The sequence below is a fragment of the Anneissia japonica genome, unplaced genomic scaffold (assembly GCF_011630105.1).
Source record: "Anneissia japonica isolate Jap-2015-1 unplaced genomic scaffold, ASM1163010v1 scaffold1231_len1163931_cov198, whole genome shotgun sequence".
NCBI classification, from domain to species: Eukaryota; Metazoa; Echinodermata; class Crinoidea; order Comatulida; family Comatulidae; genus Anneissia; species Anneissia japonica.
Genome location: NW_022728604.1, coordinates 248923 through 271980, shown reverse-complemented (window position 1 = coordinate 271980; position 23058 = coordinate 248923). Strand labels below are relative to the sequence as shown.

At 34.1% G+C, this 23058-nt stretch overlaps 1 protein-coding gene across 4 annotated transcripts in view; it reads right to left on the bottom strand.

Moving 5' to 3' along the window:
• LOC117114405 (dual 3',5'-cyclic-AMP and -GMP phosphodiesterase 11-like) overlaps nucleotides 1-23058 on the bottom strand; it is a 75157-nt gene that overhangs the window by 41086 nt on the left and 11013 nt on the right. For all 4 annotated transcript variants that reach the window (XM_033258071.1, XM_033258072.1, XM_033258073.1 and 1 more), the window contains exons 2-3: nucleotides 17966-18055; nucleotides 16860-16997 (exon numbers count right to left, since the gene is read on the bottom strand). In XM_033258071.1, the coding sequence (XP_033113962.1) occupies nucleotides 16860-16997; nucleotides 17966-18055 (228 nt within the window). The remainder of the gene's footprint in view (nucleotides 1-16859; nucleotides 16998-17965; nucleotides 18056-23058) is intronic.

The window sequence follows — 23058 nt, the reverse complement described above, 5'->3', positions numbered from 1 at the left end:
TTTGCCAGGAATGGGGCTTTAACATAAAAAAAGAATATAGCAACATTATGAAGTCACTACAATAAATAATGTCCTAGGTACGACGTTAAAATGCATCCACTCGAGCCGCCGGCAACTAAATGGCAACCCCATCTACAGCCTAGCAGTCTTTGGGTGAATGGTCACCCAGCAGCAAGAAAAAAAATAGCTGAACCAAGGGCGGATGACTAACTATACCTGGTTTAAGGATTATGACTAGTATGTTTTTAGGGTGTTTTTTTTTTTTTCACATTTATGTTAAGTACATAAGTCTCCACAATATGTACTTTATAATCAACCATTATATTATAAACTCCTCATTCTTACTACTGTGTTTTGTCCTGAAATATATATTATGTTAAATAATATCTGTAGGTATATTACCTTGATTTTCCAATATCAATTGAAAGCACATAGCTATCTTTTTTTTAAACCTTTGATGAATAACATTTATTCTTTCATTCTCACAGATAATTGATCTTTGCATCTCTACATATATCCATCCATATATTTTTGCATATCCTGTCAAAAAACAGTGGTATATAGGGCTACTGTACCTCTATTACGAAGGCAATAATAAAAAATAATTTTATTTTCTTACTCCTTGTCTGAAAAGGACGAAAAGATTTACTTTTTGTTTAAAGATTGAAATTCCCTACTTTAGCTTCGTACCAGTTAAAATATATAATGTGACTCTTATGCAAAATAAATTATATAGTCATGTGACAAACATACCATGCAATCTCACCGCCATCACATTCTCAATGTTTAATCAGAAGCTATATTCGACACTACACACTTTCAGATTAATTTCTCTCAAAGGTAGATAATTTAAATTCCCTGTGCGTATGTCAACGCAAATTCATTTAAATATGATGACAATTACGAGGATTGCTGTAATATTTTGGAATTAATCGTTACCATGATAGTTTTATATGACGTTTCTGCATCAAGCTTGCTTTTAACATTTCCAAAGGAAATTTCTATTGATTTTTTTTTTATACTGATTCCGACAAATAATGACTATTTCAGAATTGGTAATATTATATAGTATTATCAATCATGTAAAAAGTACAACAATAATAATGGTATAATGAAAATCATAAAAAATATTGATTGAATTTTTCAAAAATATGCAAACTCATAATGCTGTTTGCTTTATTATTTTGCCATCTTTTATTTGCAATAAGCTATATAAGACCTCTAATTTTATACATCCACAATAAAACTAACATATAATTATAGTATTATTATTCCCTTTTGGTAATAACATTTTATCATGGAGTACAATAATTAAGTTTTCCAATTATTTATTATATGTCAAATCTCATCCCACAACAAGCATTTCTTGAATGGAAATTGTGATAGATAAGTCGAAAAGGGAAAATTTAGTAACACTTAAAATGACGGCCGGAACTGATAATGCCAGCGTTGTTATACACCGCTTAATCCAGGCACTTCCTGCATCGTACAACGAATCTATCTCCACTCCAAGTGAACGCTAGGCACCGCAACACCATCTGCTGATTGTTGGTGGCAGCCTGAGGTGATCATTATTCAAAATTATCCGTTGCACGTGCATCGTGACATTGCGTACTCCAAAAAATTACGTCGGCCAACGACCACTGGGCACAGTAGGTGTTTAGCTTTATGGGCATACTGATTTCAATAAAGGTCACAGTTCGTAAGTATGTTGCTATATCAACAATGAGCCAGTAGAATTTTCATAATGAGGCCGGCTGATTTTGATTGAACCTATGACCTTTCAGTGAGCATCTACGCATGTAAGCTAAGGTACAAATATATTAGACATTGATATTAGTTTTCACTGAGAAAATATTGAACTGTCTGATTGCATAAGGCAGAGATGTCGATTTGTCCATACAAATATCGTAGACATTCTTTGAGATTATAAGCTTTCTTACTGAAAGAGAAAATCAAGCCAGGATGTGTCACTGTATATCGAGATATGGCGAACAACGGGAAAAGTCAAAACTACAGAACATTAATTGTTATGAGCTCTGACAATAAATCTGTTCGGAATTGTAGACAGAGAGGAAGAAAAAGGATGAGGGGACTTTTGAAATTTTTGAAATGTAATCAGAGGATGTATTAATGACTACAAGTAGTACAAGAACAATAATGGTAAATAAAGAATACATTTTCCATAAAACTATGAATCGAAAAAGACCAAAGATCCCTGAGGATCTTGAGAGCCCATAGTAAAGAGCAAATTTGTAAAAACATATCAGGTATATATATATATATAAACGGTTGAATGTTGAACACACACACAAACCTCTCTTTGGGATATCTAAACTGATACAAACATCTAATGATATGTGATTATGGTACTGCCTGAGGCAACTTCTAAATACAACTCACTGAAAGCGATTCAGCTGCAAACTCACTGAGCAATAGGCCATATGAAATTACATAGCGGATGATAAAACCATTATAAAGGGCTCCCTCAGAGGGTTACGCTGGGTGCCTCGGTCTTTTCCATTTCAATATCAAACGCAACATTTATTGGGATCACTCACCTTCAAAATTCATGCCATAACTTGCATAGCTCGATAAGCTTTGTATTTATTATCATAACATGCAATTATTTAATAAACATGGAAGTATATATCTAAAGTCTTGACAAAAACCTTTAAAAATATATAACCTTGTTACTAGTTTTATATTTACTTTAATATTCTATGATTTTTTTCTGGTTTGATATTTTAAAAATATGTATAAAAACCCCTGAAAATCAAAAAACTTGAAATTTAATGGTTATCTGAACATTATATAACCAACTGTGGTCTGCAAAAAACTAAGCTTCTGGGCCACCGCTGCTAATTCAAATCTGTAGGGAAGCTACAGATTTTACACTTGTTTGCAAATACGTTGAATAATGTTAATCCTTAAAGTGAACAGATCAATATCATTAGCATGCACAAAAAACCTCAACAAAGCAGAAGTAATACTTAAATTTAAATAGATCATAATACATGTAAGATATTAAAGTAGGTCTAAACCATCTTGAAGTAATACAGTACTACTTATAATAAATTCTGCGAGCGCAAGAAGAGTTGCCCTACCATATTTTGATCCCGGACTTTTTGTCACCTCTGCTATGCTTTAACCAACTGGGTCACTGGGCTTCATTGGGAACTTGAACCCAAGTTTATTCACACATATGCCTTTAATGGCAGTGGCGGATTTTCAAGGGGCAGGGCAGCCAGCCCAGGCCCCCATCCCGGGCTTGTCAACATATTTTTTTTAAATAGAGAAAAAAGAAAATTATGTTTAAATTTAAGTATGAAGTTCCATAATCATAAATGTTCTTATATTGTCGTTGAATGTTGATGCTTTTTTGATTTCTGAAAGGTGTTAGCATGTATTTTACATTTTAATCCTCCACATCCTCCAAGAATTGAAAATATAAATTTTTATTTTAAACTAGATGATAGATACTCAGGTTTCATAGATCCTATAATCATTATATGGATTGATGTTATATGCAAATTTAGTACCCTCAGCTTCTTTGGATAGCAAATTAATCTTTACAATTTCAAGAAGGTAATTATAGGGGAATCGACCCAAGAGACAGTAACATTAACTCAAGAAATTGGCATAGAACAGAATAAATCAAGGACACAAGCAGACTTATAATAGAAGTGACATAGGGATGAGAGAATTAGCTTAGCTCAGTCGGCTATTAACTGGCGGTAGTCACTGTGTGTGTGCTTAACCGTGGGAACCTCTGGGTCCTAGGTTCAATTCCGACCACTGCTCTCCTTGTGTTTCAGCTGGAATACAAGTTATCGCACTGTCTTTCAGATAAGACATTTAAGTCGTTGGTCCTGTGTGCATTATTATAGCAAATGTGTACACTCTTCAGAAAAGTGTATGTCTCCCGGTGTACTGCCAAACCACCACCAGAAGGACCACACTGGAAATAAGTCTTCTTCAGACTTTTGAGGGTTTTCATTGGTGTTTTCACTGAATAAATCCATCCTTGTACATGTATACCTTGCTAGTTTTTCTAGGACTGACTTAGTTTGCTAGTACGGTATGTCAAAACTTAGAAGTATTGCATAACAGAAACGAGAAACTCACTTTTACACAAGCACAAGTAAAATCCGAAGATAAAACATGTGAATGGAAGATTCTGTTATCATAACTAAGAACAACTCCATTCCCGAAGCCCCACGAAGACTGAGATGGGAATTAAGTAAATATTTAAATATAAATATAAAAAAATTAAAATCTTAAAAAATAAAAAATACAGTTGAGAAAAATGTATTTGTGATTTGTATGACAATATAGGTCAGGCCATTGCAATGTAGGTCTCTAAAAAGATTTGGCTTTAATGTTTTTTCTTTTTTTTTTAATGGAAACCCAGCCGCCAATCATCATCACCACTATCCATAATCATCATCATCACCATAACTTATTACACATCCTCCGACTTCCTGGCCACTGTCTACTGCTTTCAATCAATGCGTATTAATTCCTTTTAGTGTTTGTTATTAATTCTTCGGCATTGTTTATCCATCAAAGCCAATTCTATTATATCCTTCATAGACAAATCTATGTATAGTACCCTCATCTCAGCAATTCCCTATTACCTACTAAATGACATTAGGGAAATTGTGAAAGAAAGCTGGAAATAACACTATTAATTATGATGATGATGATTTAGTACTAATTGTACTAATTATTCCCTTATATACTCAATGCTACAATTTAAAGTTCTCATTTTCATCTCAGCCATTCACTTTTATTCCCATCTTAGCCATTTAATTTTACTCCATCTTAGCCACTCACCATCTCCATCTTAGCCACTCACCATCTCCACCTTAGCCACTCACCATCTCCATCTATAGCCACTCACCATCTCCATCTATAGCCACTCACCATCTCCATCTATAGCCACTCACCATCTCCATCTATAGCCACTTACCATCTCCATCTTAGCCACTCACCATCTGCGTCTTGGACATTCTCCATCTCCACCTTAGCCACTCAGCATCTCCACCTTAGCCACTCAGCATCTCCACCTTAGCCACTCTCCATTTCCACCTTAGCGACTCACCATCTCCATCTTGGACACTCACCATCTCCATCTTGGACACTCACCATCTCCATCTTGGACACTCACCATCTCTATCTTGGACACTCACCATCTCCACCTTAGACACTCACCATCTCTATCTTAGACACTCACCATCTCCACCTTAGCCACTCTCCATTTCCACATTAGCCACTCTCCATCTCCACCTTAGCCACTCTCCATCCACCCCTTATCCACTCACCATTTCAACATTAGCCATTCACCATCTCCACCTTAGCCACTCACCATCTCCATCTCAGCCACTCACCATCCCCATTTTAGCCACTCACCATCTCCACCTTAGCCACTCACCATTTCCACCTTAGCCACTCACCATTTCCACATTAGCCATTCACCATCTCCACCTGAGCCACTCACCATCCCCATTTTAGCCACTCACCATCTCACCTATAGGCACTCACCATCTCCACCTTAGCCACCACCATATCTACCTGAGCCACTTACCATCCCCATTTTAGCCACTCACCATCTCCGCCTATAGCCACTCACCATCTCCACCTTAGCCCCTCACCATCTACATCTTAGACGCTCGCATCTCCACCTTAGCCACTCACCATCCTCACCATCTCCGCCTATAGCCACTCACCATCTCCACCTTAGCCCCTCACCATCTCCATCTTAGACGCTCGCATCTCCACCTTAGCCACTCACCATCTCCATCTTAGCCACTTACTTCTACCCCAACTTACATTCAACCAGGCTGCTCACTAATTATTTCCTTATACATTTACAGTTCTTATTCCCATCTTAGCCATTGACTGTCCTTTTCTTAGTCATTCAATTTTACCTCATTTTAGCATGTTACTTTTTCCCCAACTTAGCCACTCACCATCTCCACCTTAGCCATTTACTGCCACCCCCATCTCAGGCAATCAACACCCCATCTCAGCCTCGGTGGTATGCTATCCAAGTGACAATCAACCTATAATGGGCACACATCAATTGGCTTCGGTCAAATATTTATGGCTATTAGATTGACCAACAAAAATATGCAAATGCATAAAGTAGCTCATATACATCTTGTCAATCAAACTCACTACTCTACCTGACATGCGGGCTGAATGTTGATATTCCAACATGAAGTCTAAGCAATTTATGATCATGCAAAATAATATATGTGGAATATAGCCATTCTTTCCATCAAACCGAAACCATTACAAAACCCTATGGAATATTCAATCTAATGCAAAAATATCTTTATTGCACAAATTACTTCTAGTATTGTAATTTTTGGAGTTCTCTAATATAAGGTTTGAAAAATCTGTATTTTTGACATACGATACAACTATAGACACTGGTACTTGATGGTCAATTATTATTATTATTATTATTCTTATTATTATTATTATTTATATAATTTATATTGCACCTTTTCTTAGCAAATACAAAGTGCTTCTTTTCCCTAGTCATTTGGTCCACATGCTTTAAGTGTTGGTGTTGGTAATCAACCCTGGAGCAGGCAACCTCACTAGGTACCCGTTTTATACTCCTGGGTGGAAAGAAGGAATGAAGGTAAAGTAAAGCGAATGTACAGCGAAACCCTGACCTTGAGGTTGGGAAACCGTTCCCACTGCGCCAAACCGTAGAGACGAGACTTTACTTCCTTATTATCATATAAGCTATTCCACTGACAAATATAGATTAAAATGTTACAAGAAAATGTATAATGGCTAAAAAATTAAAGCATGCAGGGATAAGCAATAATTTATTTTTATTACTGGGCCTAACTGTTCTCATTAATATCCCCCTTCGATATTGTATAATGTTAACAGCTAAGAAAAAAGCAGGCGGGGACAAGCAACAATTTATTTTTATTACTGGGCCTAACAGTACTCAATAATATCCCCTTCGATATTGTATTTCCCTTCATATTTTATCACACTATTATTATACATAATTTTATATGTTGTAATCTTGATATTTTAGGCTAAATGCTGACGAAATGACATATAATATTGGCAACCATAAATTGCTGCAATCGATCGTGTCTCATTTGCAAACTGAATTGCCTGCTGGGTTTTTGTCGACATTATTTCAGTTATGTTTCCACAAGAAGAATTGTTCTTAATGGGTTACCGTGATTGACTGTATAAATATATGCAAATGCTATTGTTGGAAATTGCTCGAGGAGGAAAGGGAGGGGGGAGGGGGCGGGGCGGATGAATACACTTATAGCAAACCAGACATGATCGATAATATGTAAATTAATACAAACCAATGAAATACATATTTATATATTATTACATCATATTATTCTTATTGGCTGTGCATATGAGGCAAATTTATTAAACTCTTTGCCCGCCAATAATGATGATGACTGTGCGATAAGAACTCAAGTAAGGGCCAAGGGCATACACTATTATTTTTTTTTTACCATGCACGATTTTCAAATGTTCTATTTAAATTTCCCCAGTTGTATGTTAATTTGTTTGACATGGGTCCAGGGTTCAGTTCAACGACAAAGTTATGAGAGCTTGAAGAATCATCCTATTTACAGCCTTGCAGATATCCAACTACGACTATTATATTTTCATATTTCTTGGAACTGAATGCACAATTGCAGTGCGAATATAATAGAGTACCACAGTCGTGTCGTCACAACGCCAGGGGGTGCCCTCTGTCGCCAACCAGACATTGGTTACCATTCATTGCGCCTGAATGACTTCATATGCTTTCTGGAATAGGCATTTTAAAATCTAATATTTTACCATCAAAATGTACTAAAAACACAAAAGCTTGCATTATATTAGTTATCGAACACACACTTAATCATCAATTAAATTTACAAAGAAAAACTAAGATACTTATTAATTACGTTCGAAATTGGGATCAATGGTTTGTCAGTGGAGAAAATGGCATCCGGTTGAAGGCATTTTGCAACGATAACAACGGAGTAGTATCACGTGGTATTGTGACGTAACACTGTAGTACTCTATAGTGTTTGGAGAATATTTAATTCAAAGATTCAATAGTACATACTGTACATAAAATACAATGATGCTATAACCCATGATAAACAGCACTAATGGAAAACCAATATCAATAAATATTTTTGGATTAAAATGTTGAATAAATTTTTATATATAGTGATGCATATTGTAGTAAAATAGAAAATGATGACTTTATTTCATTTCATTTATTTGGTCTAATGAACAATAAAACTGACAAAAACATACTAACAAAGAGAAGACGAAATAAATCAATTGGGCGGACAGAATTGCCAAAAAGTAAACTAACTTACTGTCTAGTGCCTCTCACATGCCAATGAAAACATTATCATTATAGAGTGAAATAAACTAATGTAATAATAAATACATAGCAAAGACATTATTGATTTTTATTATTATTTAAAAATTATTTCAGGTTCTTTTTATCTTCACTGAGCGCATTTTATCATTAACATTTATCATCTTCTACACTGAACCGCCTCTTGCCATGTCATACTCATCCTGAGGAAGGTTTATATTCCGTGTGTGTGTCTCTGTGGTCTAAAGGTTATACTCAGGTTTCTGCAGTGACGTACTTTTAAGTATTTATGTTCTTTGTTTGTCATTATGTTCCAAGTTTCCTGTGGGGCCCATTTCTTTAGCGCTTTTACACACATTGTTTATGTGATATTACAAACCTTCATTGCGTTATTCTATCATAATATATATTTATGCATTTTAGATTCATTTTACTTTGTCAAAACTAAATATGATGGTGCTGCTGGCTACAAGAATAATATAGAAAGTATATAAGCAACAACACATAAATGTAACAGCACAATGTGCAAAATATATTAATAAAAATAATTTGTAACAAAAAACCCAAGAATCAATTTCAAATCTCACTAACCATTAAATATACGCACTGTATGTGACGTTTAAATTTTTTACTAATTTTACATTAAGTTTAATTGTACTATCAATTATTATACATAAAAATGCAACATAAAATGCTCATGCGCAATTCAGTACTCAAGTTTATAGACATAACTAAGGAGGTGGTTTAACCATATAAAATTTACTTCAATAGAATTTGTCATCCATCAGTAAGTACGACAATTTACCTATGGCAAGTGCTATATTGGTCTTTCAAATTGATTAACTGATTGCGTATGTTGGGAATTCTTTAAATTGATCAGTATTTGGATGAACTCAATGACGATTGTAGTAGGTCCTGAATGCATGTCATGATGGTAAAAATATCCATATTTACAAACATTTTTTTTTTCATCTAGATGCTCAGAAATGAATTTGACTGAATTCTGAGAGATATAATAATTAATCTTTATCTGTACTTTTTTTGGTTTTTTGATTAAGTAGGTTAGACTGGTGTTTTATTTTTAAAAAGTAATTAATAATAACATATGGTAGACTTATATTAGCACATCAGTGGCGGATCCAGAATTTTTCAAATGGGGGGGGGGCACATAAGCGTTTCAGAATAGGTAAGTGAGTAGCACATTACCTTGATTTGCATTGGATTTTTTAAAATTTTGTGAAAAAACAGGGGGGACCGTTTCCCCAGTTCCCCCTACTGGATCCGCACCCCCTGCACAATATGATACGCCCTCTATGCGCTTCACATTATCATCACCCCGTCATTGGATTAAATGCCCATGGAACACAAACTCAGCTCCCCAGAGAGTATTCGATAACGTGTGCAGCAGCTAGCAGCGCATTTTGTACTTCTGGGTGGAGAGAAGTAATGCAGATAAAGTGCCTTGCTCAAGGACAAAAGTGAAATACACATTGAACGATTGAAACCCAGACCTCAAGGTTGGAATCAAAACTTTTCTGCTTCGAAAAACCACTTCTACAATCAATAAATTGTTAAATTATTTGACTGTTATAAGATCAAATCAATTATGTAATGGTATTTTTTTTTATGGTTTTTCCCAAAATTTACCCCTGATGGTATGTCAAAAAGAACCTTCATTACAGTCATCAGAAGATGCTGCCCTCTTCTGTACACATTGTTTTAAAATGCTACGGAGCCCCTTTTCTACCCCCATCTCATAAACATATACAATTAGCTTCATCAGGTAAAGATCATCAAAGTAAATGAACTTAAAACATAACATTTTACTTCTAGCAAAGCAATCGTAGCAGACCGTGCCATTAATATCAAGACATATCAATGGAAAATTAATTCCTATACAGGAAAATTAACTTGTTCTTATATTATAGCAAGTACATGCTTGCTTAAATCTGACATGACATTTCAAGATATAGGTTAGTTTTGCTTCCACCTAACCCCGTATTGCATATTCTACGTACTCTAGTAACATTTGCCAATATCTAGTTACGCTAACATTGTTTGCTGTCGATGCTTAATTCTCAATTCCAGTTCATTTTCTGCAATTTGCCAATGAATGTATAGGAATATAAATAATGGATTAATTTATTCATAGATTTGGCTGTATTTACGAAAATTCTTAGATTCCAATAAATTAATGTATGATACTTGGAATGTTTGCTTAAACATATTCAAACTCGTTATTGAATCTTGGAGAGAAATTTAAACAGACCATGTCCAAGGTTTAATTGCTATGCTTCTAACGGCTCATAGATTATTCAATCTATGAAGATTTAATAATATTATCAATGCCTATTCATAATTTTAACTATATTATCTGATATAGATGCAAACAAAAATTAATCTGTAATACCGTATAACCTTCCATTTATTCCACCTTTTTATGTTCCATTATCCTTCCATTTTTCATTTTGATTCATTCAATTATTCACTCACATATTCACTCATTCTTTAGTTTATTCACTCACATATTCACTCATTCTTTAGTTTATTCACTCACTCATTTATCACCATTCATGCATTTATACACTTATCAATCCATCCTATCTATTCATGTCTGTCATTCAATCATTTATTTGTTTATTCATTCGTTCAATCTATCATCATCTTTTCATAATCTATTAAACTCATCTACTCATTCTATGTGGCTATGCATATACAAATTTCATTCTTGGTATGGTAGCCTACAGATATTCCTTACTTGTTATTACACCATTTTTGAAGGCCTTGACATTATATTATGTAATATAAAAAAACCCAATATATTATTATAATACTGTAAAACTAGACATTTTCACTGGCAAATTTTACGAGCGGTTAAAATTTACGAAAGTCTCATACTTCAAAATATTATAATTTAAGCCACTCCTACCCTATTTTCCAAAATAAAGATTTCCGTGATTTTAAAACATTAACAAACATATTTATTGTATTTAATGGAGTTTAGCTTAGATTCAGATTTTGTGATAGCCACATCAATGCTTATTGATGCCACTGAAAATGAGACAGTTTTTCTTATCAATGAATATGTTTTATGATTCACAGAAAATGAATTTAATTTCCACTATTTATCCACTGTATGATAGGCAGATAAATCAACATGTTTATCTAATCATTATATTAACAGTGAGTAATTGTACTTATGGTTGGATGGACATAAATTATGTGACAATCTGTAGGCTTCAGCCTCATTATGATGAAGCTTCAGTTGGCTTGGTTTGTGATGACAACAATCTTGAAACTGGGATTTCAACCAAAGACCTTGGGAGAGTAAGACTGGCACTATAACAACCAAGTCACAAAATTTTAATTTAATTAAATCAATAAAGAAATAATTAACTTGGTGCAAATTACTCTTTTATTGTTAGTTTACAATAAAAGTGTACTTAAATTTTTTTTAGCTCATCATCGATGGTATAGCATTAATTGTAGAATGTCTTGACAAGTAAAGGATTTTGTAATTCTCCATCGCTTGCCTGATGATGACATAATTAATGTCGAAATATTGAATCCCAACACGATGGCGTGTATTTCAATACTTGGAGTATGTATTATACTTTCCTAGACAGGATAATGCAAGCAGCAATTTAGTAATATAAAGAATTGATCATACAAGCATTGAATAATTGGGGGAAAAGTTTAATGGTAGACTTGTAGTTTTTTTAATCAAATTATATACTTTTATTATCATTATTTGTAATTAACTCTGACTTGGAAGGGCTAGATAGGTAATTAGCTGTTGAATGACGATTCTGACAAAATTGCAGATAAGGAGCAGACCCAATTTATGACTACATCTAATTCATTTTCTCATAGCACTTTTGCAAGAAAATAATGAACTCAAAGCTTCAATTTGTTTACACTGTAATTACTTATACAAACAATCTACTGTAGCAAAGTTCTGAACTTCTGCAACCCTTTTTGGTATCCTTATAAGGATTGGGGAAACATATTTTTGGTTGAGAGATAAACCCTGACTTAGGACTGGAAGGGAAGATCTTAACCAATCCCTCAACTTCCTTCTCTCATCTTTATTTATAATAATAATGGTCATTTATATAGCACCTTTTCCTCATGGTCATAAAACAATTGTATCATGCACATAGGAACCACAAATCTATTCAAAATATAGGTTATTCAGAAACAATTTTTATTTTGATTAAATAATAGCAATAAATTTAAATGGCAAAACAATAATTCAAAATCTTCAGGAAGTCGCCATCCGTCTCCGCTATGGCACAATCCCAGACCCCTACGTAGGGGTATTTATCGTACATGTACTGTCGCCTATACCTCGGGCAATCGCTACAAACTAATCCATGATTGCTTGCCTTAACATATCCCCTATTACTACCTTGAGAGTATGATGTAGCAAACAATTAATCAGACCTATATTGACTATGATCCCTAGCTTATCTGATCAAGGTTAAAGCGACTCCTAACAAGTGAATACCATAATTGATTTTATGCTAGAATGTAGCCTTTAATGCTGAAAATGGTAAACATTCTGTGTTCCACACTTTTGTCTGGTTGTGATGCCGCATATTTACCTAAAATGTACCTATGTGCTGATTGATGTTAGTTACACACGACTTAAGTGATCGGAGTATTACAGTAAACCTCTTTAATACCGCAAAGTATTGTTATCATACATGAATGATCTCAACGTCAGAAGCTCAACAAGTAATAACATTATCAAGGCTTTAGAATATTAATCACAACAATGAATGACCCAACATATTTTGCATGACAGGTTATTGAAATAACATCAATGTTGTTTACATGCTTTATGTACACATATGGTAAGGATCACGATTTGACGTTGATTTCTTAATATGGTCACGCTTGTCGCACACGCCTAGTAGTATCCACTTGAGTACTGCAAATTTACACAACCTTTACAATTCATAAGTTAAAATCTTGCAGGTATAAAAGCACAGGTCCCCGAATTCAACCAAATTTTGTGTTTATACTCCTCCCCAACCCTTTCAATATGTTAATGCATTAGCCAACAGCATTTATAACAATGTATAGCATAGGAATGACAGCGCACTGCAAATTTACAAATTCAGATGGATTCAACTTTTCCATATGGCAGAATCTTACGACCATGATTTTAACTGCAAACATTTCCCACCAGCAGAAACTGATTTTATAGCATATTGGGCAATGACGAGACAAAATTCCAATGTCATACCTCGTAAAAACATTCACACATAAATTTGTTCATTCAATTCAACAAACAATGGGATATTAAGCAGTACCTGAAATTTTAAGAATTCAAATTTTCTAATATTATTTTCCTTTGCAAGGTTTTCATAATGATGAGAACATGGCTGTGTATTTATTTGCACTATTGAACAATAAAGCCAGCTACTATAAAAACAATTTACGATTTTTCCGTAGAATTCTATAGTAATTTCAGATATAAACTTGTATAATTTTAGCTAAAATCAAATTCTTGTTTACCTCATGTCCTTAATGGTGAGTCACTGAGATATAACAAAAAAAAAGAATAGCCAAGATATTATTATAGTTTAGATTCTGTTTTCTTGTACAAACTTGCATTACATTGTATTCTTCGTTTGTATTACTTTTCTCAATCTCATTGATTTCTGAAAAGAGGTTTAACACCTATTTGTAAAACCCAACTCGCTCGCATATCAAATTTCGCATGTGCTTTTAGAAGTCTATAGCGAAAGCGTGTCATTCTTAAGTAACGCCGGAAGATATTCTTAAAAAGACGATGCTTCTAATCTCATGCCATCTATAGACACTACTAACTGTCAATTTCTTTTAGTCTATCAAGTTAAAGGATTTCTTTATGCTTAATAAATATTCAGCAGCCTTAAATAACATAAATACATAATAATATTAATAACAACTGTTAATAGTTATTATTATTAAGATAATAAGAAATTTCTGTATTTATTTATTTAGCATCCACTCAATTCATTAAAATTTCAATATCAAAAATACAAGATAAAAACAAATAAATGGCATGACTCTTATTACGGGTGATATCATTATCTTTGGTAATGCAATGCCAGTCTTCAAAAAATGACGTCACGCACATTCTGGCGCTTCATTGGGTGATGGCGACGTAATGCCATTTACCGTACCTTTATCAAAACGAAGTAGAAATACGGTACCGTATAATAAATATTCATTGTTGATCGATTTAAGATCATTTAAAAGAGCGTTCCAGCCCTTGATATCAGGTGCGTATCAAATTTTAAAATATCAAGGCATATATTGAAATTAGTGTTCTCACTTATCTATTCTGAATATGTTGTGGGCTGGCCCCCCTCCCCCCACCCACCCCCATTTGAAAAATTCTGGATCCGCCCCTGGATACCTAAGATGAAGACCTAGACTCAATGCCAGTTGTCTTGGGAACAGCAAAGTTAATATATGCTATAAATTAAAAATAACAATGAAAATACCATTAAGATTATTATTCATCAATTAGTAATATTATTACAGTATAATCTTCAACATCATTATCGGTATCATCATGTCTTTTTTGCCCCTTGGATTTAGATAAGCAGACATAAATATTAACTTTCATCTAGTTTACTGAACTTTACATTCTCTGGTAATTTATTTTAAGATGTTTGTATCTAAATATCTGCAGAAATCTGAATTGATTCTGAGTTCAATAACTTTTATTTTAAATTTTCCACAGGGAGTTTATGTGTCCGTTTCTTCAAGTTGTCTAGCATTTTGTATAACAACAAAAACTAGTGTCAACCAGATTGCTTTAAATGTAAATAAACCAGAAGCATAAAAAGGTACGCTTTCCTAGATAGGTTAAAATATGAGAACAGCTAGAAATGAGTTTAAAAAAAAGGATTTCGACACCAAGAAAGACAACAAAAACGGTTGTCACGAGCCTGCCGAGTAGGCTGAACACCAGATGAGGATAATGTATCTACGATTATTGAGCATGCAATCCAACATAATGGCTGTTATGTTTTAAGATGTATGTGGATATATTAAGATTATCATATTCCAAACAAGCCATGTATGAAATTGCATTCTTCGTGCTTAAAGCAGACAAAACAAAATCATCAACATACAGTACGACGGTAGTGAAGTTACGCACTCCAAAAAAAAAATAAGCAGGAATTCCTTTTCTAAATGTTATTTGTCTATATGCAGTGCTATGTTGATATATTATAATTATTATTATTATTATTATTACTACTACTATTATTATATTCACATTTTTCTAGATGATCTTTTTAAATCGTGATATCATATTGTAATTTTGTAAATATTGTAATTGTAAATTTCACTATTATTGTAATCACACACAGCAATGAGTGGATCCTCACAAGATGAAAACAATATATACACCTATAATATTTATGATTTGTTAAGTCGGCCAGTAACACTACCAGATTCAGGTTCATTTTCCTATGATATATCCAATAACATATTTGATTACACTTCATCTGATATTGTAAGTTTGTCTTAATCAAGATCATACATCATACACACCTTGTGTCCTTACTACACATTGATTTCTGATTTTAAAAGTGAAAAATATTAAAATATAATATACTATACTAGGTCAAGTAAAAAGAAAAATTAATCTCACATCCATTTTCTTTTTTAAAAAGGTAAAGACGAGGCCATTTTTTTGGTTAATAGCTTTGTTGTGCTCTTTGCTACCAGTATCTATACTGGACGAAGTATATGATATATGAAAAATGACACTTATTGGTAATGCTCTTCCAGAAACTAAGGCCTGCCATGCTAACAAAAAAATTATAAGAAATCGCGGCAGCAGAAAAAAAGAAAAAAAAGGCAAGGATGAGAAACTAATTATTTTTGTATTTGGCCTTATCATTTATTATATAATTTTTCACCATAGTACACAAGACACCTATATACTGGCCACATGCTGATCTAATTGACATATATGGCTCTATGAAAAATTAACGATAATTGTCAACAAAGACCTATGGTCCTTGATGCATTGAAAATATGCAAATGTTTTTATTCTTTAATAATGAAGTACAGTAGTACACACAGAACGTAGAGTACAGCTGGTACGTTAACACCTGCTAAGAAAAGGGATCACGTAAAGCGTTAACAACGAGAAACGTATTAACAGTACAAAACACTACAATAATATTGAAGTCAGTAAAGAAGTCACAGATGATGGGGTGAAAAACAGGAAAACGAGATATGTACAAACGCTTATAAAAAAAATCAATTATAGAAATGTAACTTGTATAAATGATTAGATGGCAGATATTTAAACCACATTTTCTTTATGTTAAAAATCCTCTTAAAATCAATATGATCGATCATTTCCGCGAATTAATACTATTGACATGGATTGAGTACTAATTTTTTTTAAAGTTTTAAGGAAAAATATAGATGTTGAATGACCTACCCGTGGGGACTCGTCCACAAGGAGAATTGAACATCGTTCGCAACGAAGAAGTGATATCGTTAACTCCAGTATCCGACGCATTATGCTAGAGAGTGTGCTCTGCTCCTCGAATATCACCCTTGCTAAATCAAGAAGAACCTAAGCCAAAAAACATTGCAAAAACAAGGAAAAAACAAAAGTGTAATAATTAAAATCATAAACTTGTTAATATGAAATTTACAAATCTTATAAATACAAAATAAAGAAAAATTGTGAATAATAAAAATCATAATATTTTATTATGATTCGAAGTGCATTATTATATAATAATATTGCCGTAGTTCCTTGCCCGCCCTTAGATCAACGCCCGCCCATCGACACCCTCGGTTATAAGCCCACCCTCAATGATAAGTATGGGGTATGCTTACAACTGAGCAGAACTTTTATATGAGAAACTATGTAATGTGATACTAATATTAATAATATCAACGCATACAAGTAAACAGGCAGTACTTTTCTATTCTGAATACTGAACACACAGCATATAAATAAATAGCATCATTCCTTGTTGTATCACCCAAAAGGACGTTTTCTCTATATCCATTAAAGGAGCTGTTAATCCCTATATTATTCAAGTCACGTTTAAAGTTGCATCTCTTGAAATTACTTGTCCAGTTCTAATATGTGACTACGATCTGCAAATCAAATGTTTGGTCATACATTGGCTGTCACATCAACCAACACCTGATTAAATTTGGGTTTGATGTCCCTATGTCAACTTCAGTCCTTTGACACTGGCAACCTTTCTGCATTCCCAATGCGCCATCTTGTAGTTTTAATTGTGCATATCTATGTCAAAGGTCAAAATATACAGTACTATTTGCTACATTTTTATAAACCATCAATTAAGAATTATTAACCTTTGCCATACATAGTATTTGAAATGTATAACCAGTTATCAAATCTGTAAATAACTTCTATAAAGTGCAAACTCATACATTTACATAGAAATTAACAGTTTAAACTAAGAAAAGGCTTGTTCTGATGCTCCTTATCTTTTTTTTTGTAGGCCTGATTGTCGAAAAGTGTCTTGAATAACGAACAAAAAAAGTATTAGTGTTGTTTACCTTGTTGCGTTTCACTTCCAGCATGGCACGCTGGTACAGCCGAGCATTATTGATACCAATTCCACAAAACTGCAAGTATTGTCCGAACACCTGCGACAAAGGAACAAGAGTCAAATTAAAAGTCGTTCATCATTGTACAGAAAAAGCTTTAAAGAAAATACTGAAGAAAGCAATCAATAATAATATATAATTATAAACGTCCCATGATCAATGACATATTGGGGGTGGGGCGGTGAGCAGGGGAACCCCTCAAAACACTCTCCCCACGAGTTTCCCCCCCCCCCCAAAAATCACGCTCCAGTAGTTAAAAATCACCTCAAATCACCTTATTTTGCAAGATAAATCCCGTCATCTCAGATTTAGAGGTCGTAGTATAGTTGGCCTACTGTGTTACATTAACACAGCTTTAGCCATCAATACTAATGAGCAACTAATAGCCCTATTTAAAATATTCAACCAAACAAAAGCATTTCATTAATAAAAAAAAAAAATCATCAACTTGATATGCTTAAATGTTAAAGAAAATCAACAAATAATTTACAATACATATTCATGTCTTATGCATATTGATTTATTACTATAACAGATAAATAAATAAATAACAAAAATAACTCAAATAATAATAATAATAATAATTCTAAAAATAATAATGCATTTCATGTTTCTTTAACACATAGTAAAAAGTTATACCTGCCAGTTTTTCTATAGCTACAGATATATTCATTCTAAACCAAATCTACTGGTTGATACAAATCGATGATGGATAATGTCTTCAGCAAAATTGATACATATCAAGTAGGGCAAGTTTAAGTAAATAGAGATGGCAAACAACTTTACAAGCCAAGCTTCTCAAGGTACCTTGCTTTCAACAACCACGGTTGCCACGGGCTACAACTCATGAGTGTACGATATGTACCTAGACATCACTGACAGGTTCGCCAATACAGAGAGAGCAAGCCCTGGTTATATTAATTGTGCAGTGCATATCTCTGATGAAGGTTGTTTAATGTTAATAAATTTCTCCTACGTACAGCATTTGAGCATAAATTTTGTAAGGCAGTCTTAATTGAAATAATATAGCTACGATGCACATCTGTATGAAATACATTAACTTTTAAAAAACAATATTCCCTTTTCATATCTTGGAAGCTTAATTTTTTGATTGTAAATGATTAGAAACTTTTTTTTCTCCATATTTTGGTTAACCAGTTGTACAGTAATTGATATCAACACCTTTTTTTTCCATTTAAAACTTCTTACATCCCATGAAAAATGAGCCTGGCTGTTCACCAAGATAATTGCCAGTCAACGTGCAGCCGCCTAAAAACAACTCTAATCATTAATTACTGATGCTTCAGGCACCTGACGAGCTACATTTTTTACCCTACATCAAAACTGCTCTCTGGCAAATGATAACCAACAATGTTGACATAACTAGGGGACTTTTACATGGCTCCCTTTTCACATTGTTTACTTGCCCTCCATACATCTCAATACAAGGACGCGGAGTAGCTTCGGTGTTTTTTCATCAACCAACCCGTCTGTCAATCTCAGCTCTGGTCTTGTGCATGGGTGAAAGCTAAAGTATACTCACTAATGATCAAAGTAAATGCAGGACATGTATGCATATTATGTATAGAGGATGTGAAATAGAAACACTGTAGTTCCCAGGGGCGAATTTAGGGGACGAGGCAGCCCCAGCCTATCCCCTGGCCCACCTTTTGGAAAGTCAAAAATAAAAAAAGAAAGAAAAAGAAATTACTGACCGCCCAAAACACCTCAGAGTCATTTCCGGGCGTCTTGAAAACAAAAATTTTGCGGGGCATGCTCCAAACACCTAGGGCAGTTTTGTCCCTCACTTGGGCCCCCCTTTTGGACATCTCTGGATCTTCCCCCAGTTCTTTGGGTATATACCCACCTCCGGTATAAGCCCAACTCCTACTTTATGTTGAATTTCAAGAACCAGCGTTTTTTTTTTCAGCGAACATCACACAGAACCATGTTTTATTCTTAAATTTTGTGTAAGTGTAATAGTTTGTGGCACGGACATCAATTTTATGTACAAGTAAAAAAAATAAATTAAATATTAGATATTCCCCTCCGTCTGAATTTAATAAATATTAGGTATTTATCAGTCTAATTATCACACTACATTCTTTATAGGCTTATGCAATATGAATGTAAGCAAAGAACGAAGTACCCCTCAATTACTTTTACCTCTAGCAGTCATATTTTTTGTATTTATCAATAACATTTTATATTATTTCCTCCTCCGCCTAGATGAATTTAGTACTATTCTACTAAATAATGAAACAAAATGTTATATTTCTAAAACTATGCTCACTAAACAAAGAATAAAAAAGTCTCGCATAAGAAATAAACACACTGTTTATCCTGCAAATTATTGTAAACTATATGTTATATCAATATAATCAATTTAAAACTCAAATCATTATGACTTAAGTATAAATAACAAGTGACAGAATTTTAGTAATGACCAATTTCATTCATTTCTCAACTGAAATGTGCATAAATGAAAGGTGACAACCAGTGGCTTTGTCATTCCTAGACTGCACTCTCCACGCGAAAGTCTTATATGGCTTAGACCATCTAGAGAATTATAATTATATGGCCTTTCATTGTATCTTCCCCAGATAGCACTTCCCAATACAGATCCTGTTTAATTCCAAACTAATATCAACCTGCCAAACATTTCCTAGGTTACAAAAAATTTAGGATTAGCTGGTTTTTTTATCACCTATTTTCAAGTACCGGTAATTTATCAAATAAATGAGTCAAATAACTATATTTTAATGTTTATCATTCTATAAATCGTTTATTTTTCTATAAGTGATTAACGGAAAGGAGGTCATCCTTGGAGCTGAGAGAATGAATAGGTGTAGCAGACATTCGAAAGTCCCTATAAAAGAAGACTGTGGGGGTTTGAGCTTGTCGAGTAGATGACAACCTAGGCCTTGAGATTCTGTTGTCATGTTAGGCATAGAGCAGCAGGCCGTCATTAAAGACGTGGATGAGGTTGTGCAAGGTCATCTTCAAGCTATCTATCAGCTATTCGCCATAATCTGGCCCACGCAGATTGCAGTAGAAAAGCGCCATCATATGAACCCATCAACCCCATGTTAGATTGAAAATTATGAATCATTATTCTTTTTAAAAAACAGACATATTACAAATTTTTATATTTTGAAAAATTGTTATAATTGTCTAGAGACATTTTGCCCAGAAAAGCTGGAAAGGAGAAGGGGAGGGAGAAGGCAAGGGATAGAGTCACATTTGATGTCTACAACTTAGTTGTATTAGATACTTTCGTTAAACTGTTAATATTAACCATACTGTGGCCATTGAATATGTAAGAAAACCTCAAATGCCACACTCTCTAAGGACCCAAGAAATATGTGATAATGAATATTAAAATGTTATCCAAGAATAATCATAATATTTCTGCAAAACATAATTCCAGCTAAATCTCTTCATGCTTCAAAGTAACTTTACGAAAAAAACTTCACAAAAACAAATATGAAATTTGATAACAGGTCCTTCTGGTGGTGATTGGGCAGTACACCAGGAGACAATTAATCTCCTACTCTTTTCCAAATACCGTAGTGTACTAAGTTCTTAACGTGTACACGGGCCATAATGCACACAGAACCAACGCCTTAAACGCCTCATCCGAAAGACGGTGCGCTATTGTAACTTGCATTTGAATTTTAGTCCTCCAGCTTTGAAACACAAGATCCGTGATGGGAATTGAACCGAGGACCTAGAGATCTCCACGGTTCAGCACACACAGATTGATTTTTGTATGTGTGAATTGTGTATGTTATCGTATTTATTTAAATAAAAAGCTCTGCTTTAAATAAACACACCCCTCCCCAGTGCAATGAACGCACACCCTCAAATAAATGTCCTGTGGCGGAATCAATAAAGTATGACCAATTGTCTAAAGTACTATCTGTTTTGTTATTCACTACCCATACGATTATTGCAAATAATATTTGTAGCTGATGCAATCATGTGACATCGCTGCCTTCCCGCGAGAATATTCCCCGGCCTTGCAGTCAAGGGGAAAGGAATAGCTGCTAGGCATAACTCATATCCAGTCAGGTAATGTATTCAAGTACCAGGTATATAAAGGTGCTAATGGACACCAAGTAGATAAAGAAGAACAAATTAAGTTATAGGCATACATGAACTATTGTACCGCGACAAGACTTAGTTTATACGGGGAATAACGAAATACAGGTGTACATAATTTATAAAAACAATAACGATTAATCAATTAATTCAGTCCATACAGGCAAGCAATGCTGACAGTTACTACTTATGCGCAAGGCTGGCCACATGGGTATGTTAATGACATGCAAGCCAGGAGCTGAGAATTTAAGCTAGCCACGTTCAATCATGTTAAATATAACATGCTATCGATCAAGATTCAAGTGTAAACATAGCTATGCATGTAAACTTAATGGGGTGTCTGAATATGCCCCCTGGTTAAAACATCAAGTAGATAATAAACAGGCAAGAATCACCACAACATAACTAAACAATAGTAATAAACAACAACAACAACAACAACAACAACAACAACAACAACATTAATTTGGTTCTAAGTAGTTTTCTAATGTGGTTTGTTCTGTCAATGGAAGACAAATTTTAGTGGGGGTGGGTGGGGGGTCTTCAGCTCCTCCTTCAAAAGTTTTGTTCTCTAGATGCTTTGAAATGCATTTTTGTACATTATGAGAGGTCTATTATTGAATACACTCTGAATTCATAGTTTTCAGTACTTCACTATGGATAATAAATAATTATGATGATGAAGAAGATGATGATGATGAGGAGGAGGAAGCTAGGTGATGACAGCCTCCTGTGCAAGATTAATTAACAGGCCCTTTGATGTGAAGTGTCAAGCGAGGCCCATAGCCTGAGTTATGGTTGGGCATTTGGCGTTATTATTGTCATTGTCAAATGTTAATGCACAGTCGGACAATTGTTATATGATTTATATCTCATTTGTATATAGAAAGAAATATGAAACCCATAAAATGTCAGTTTAGGCATACATTTATCTGTCT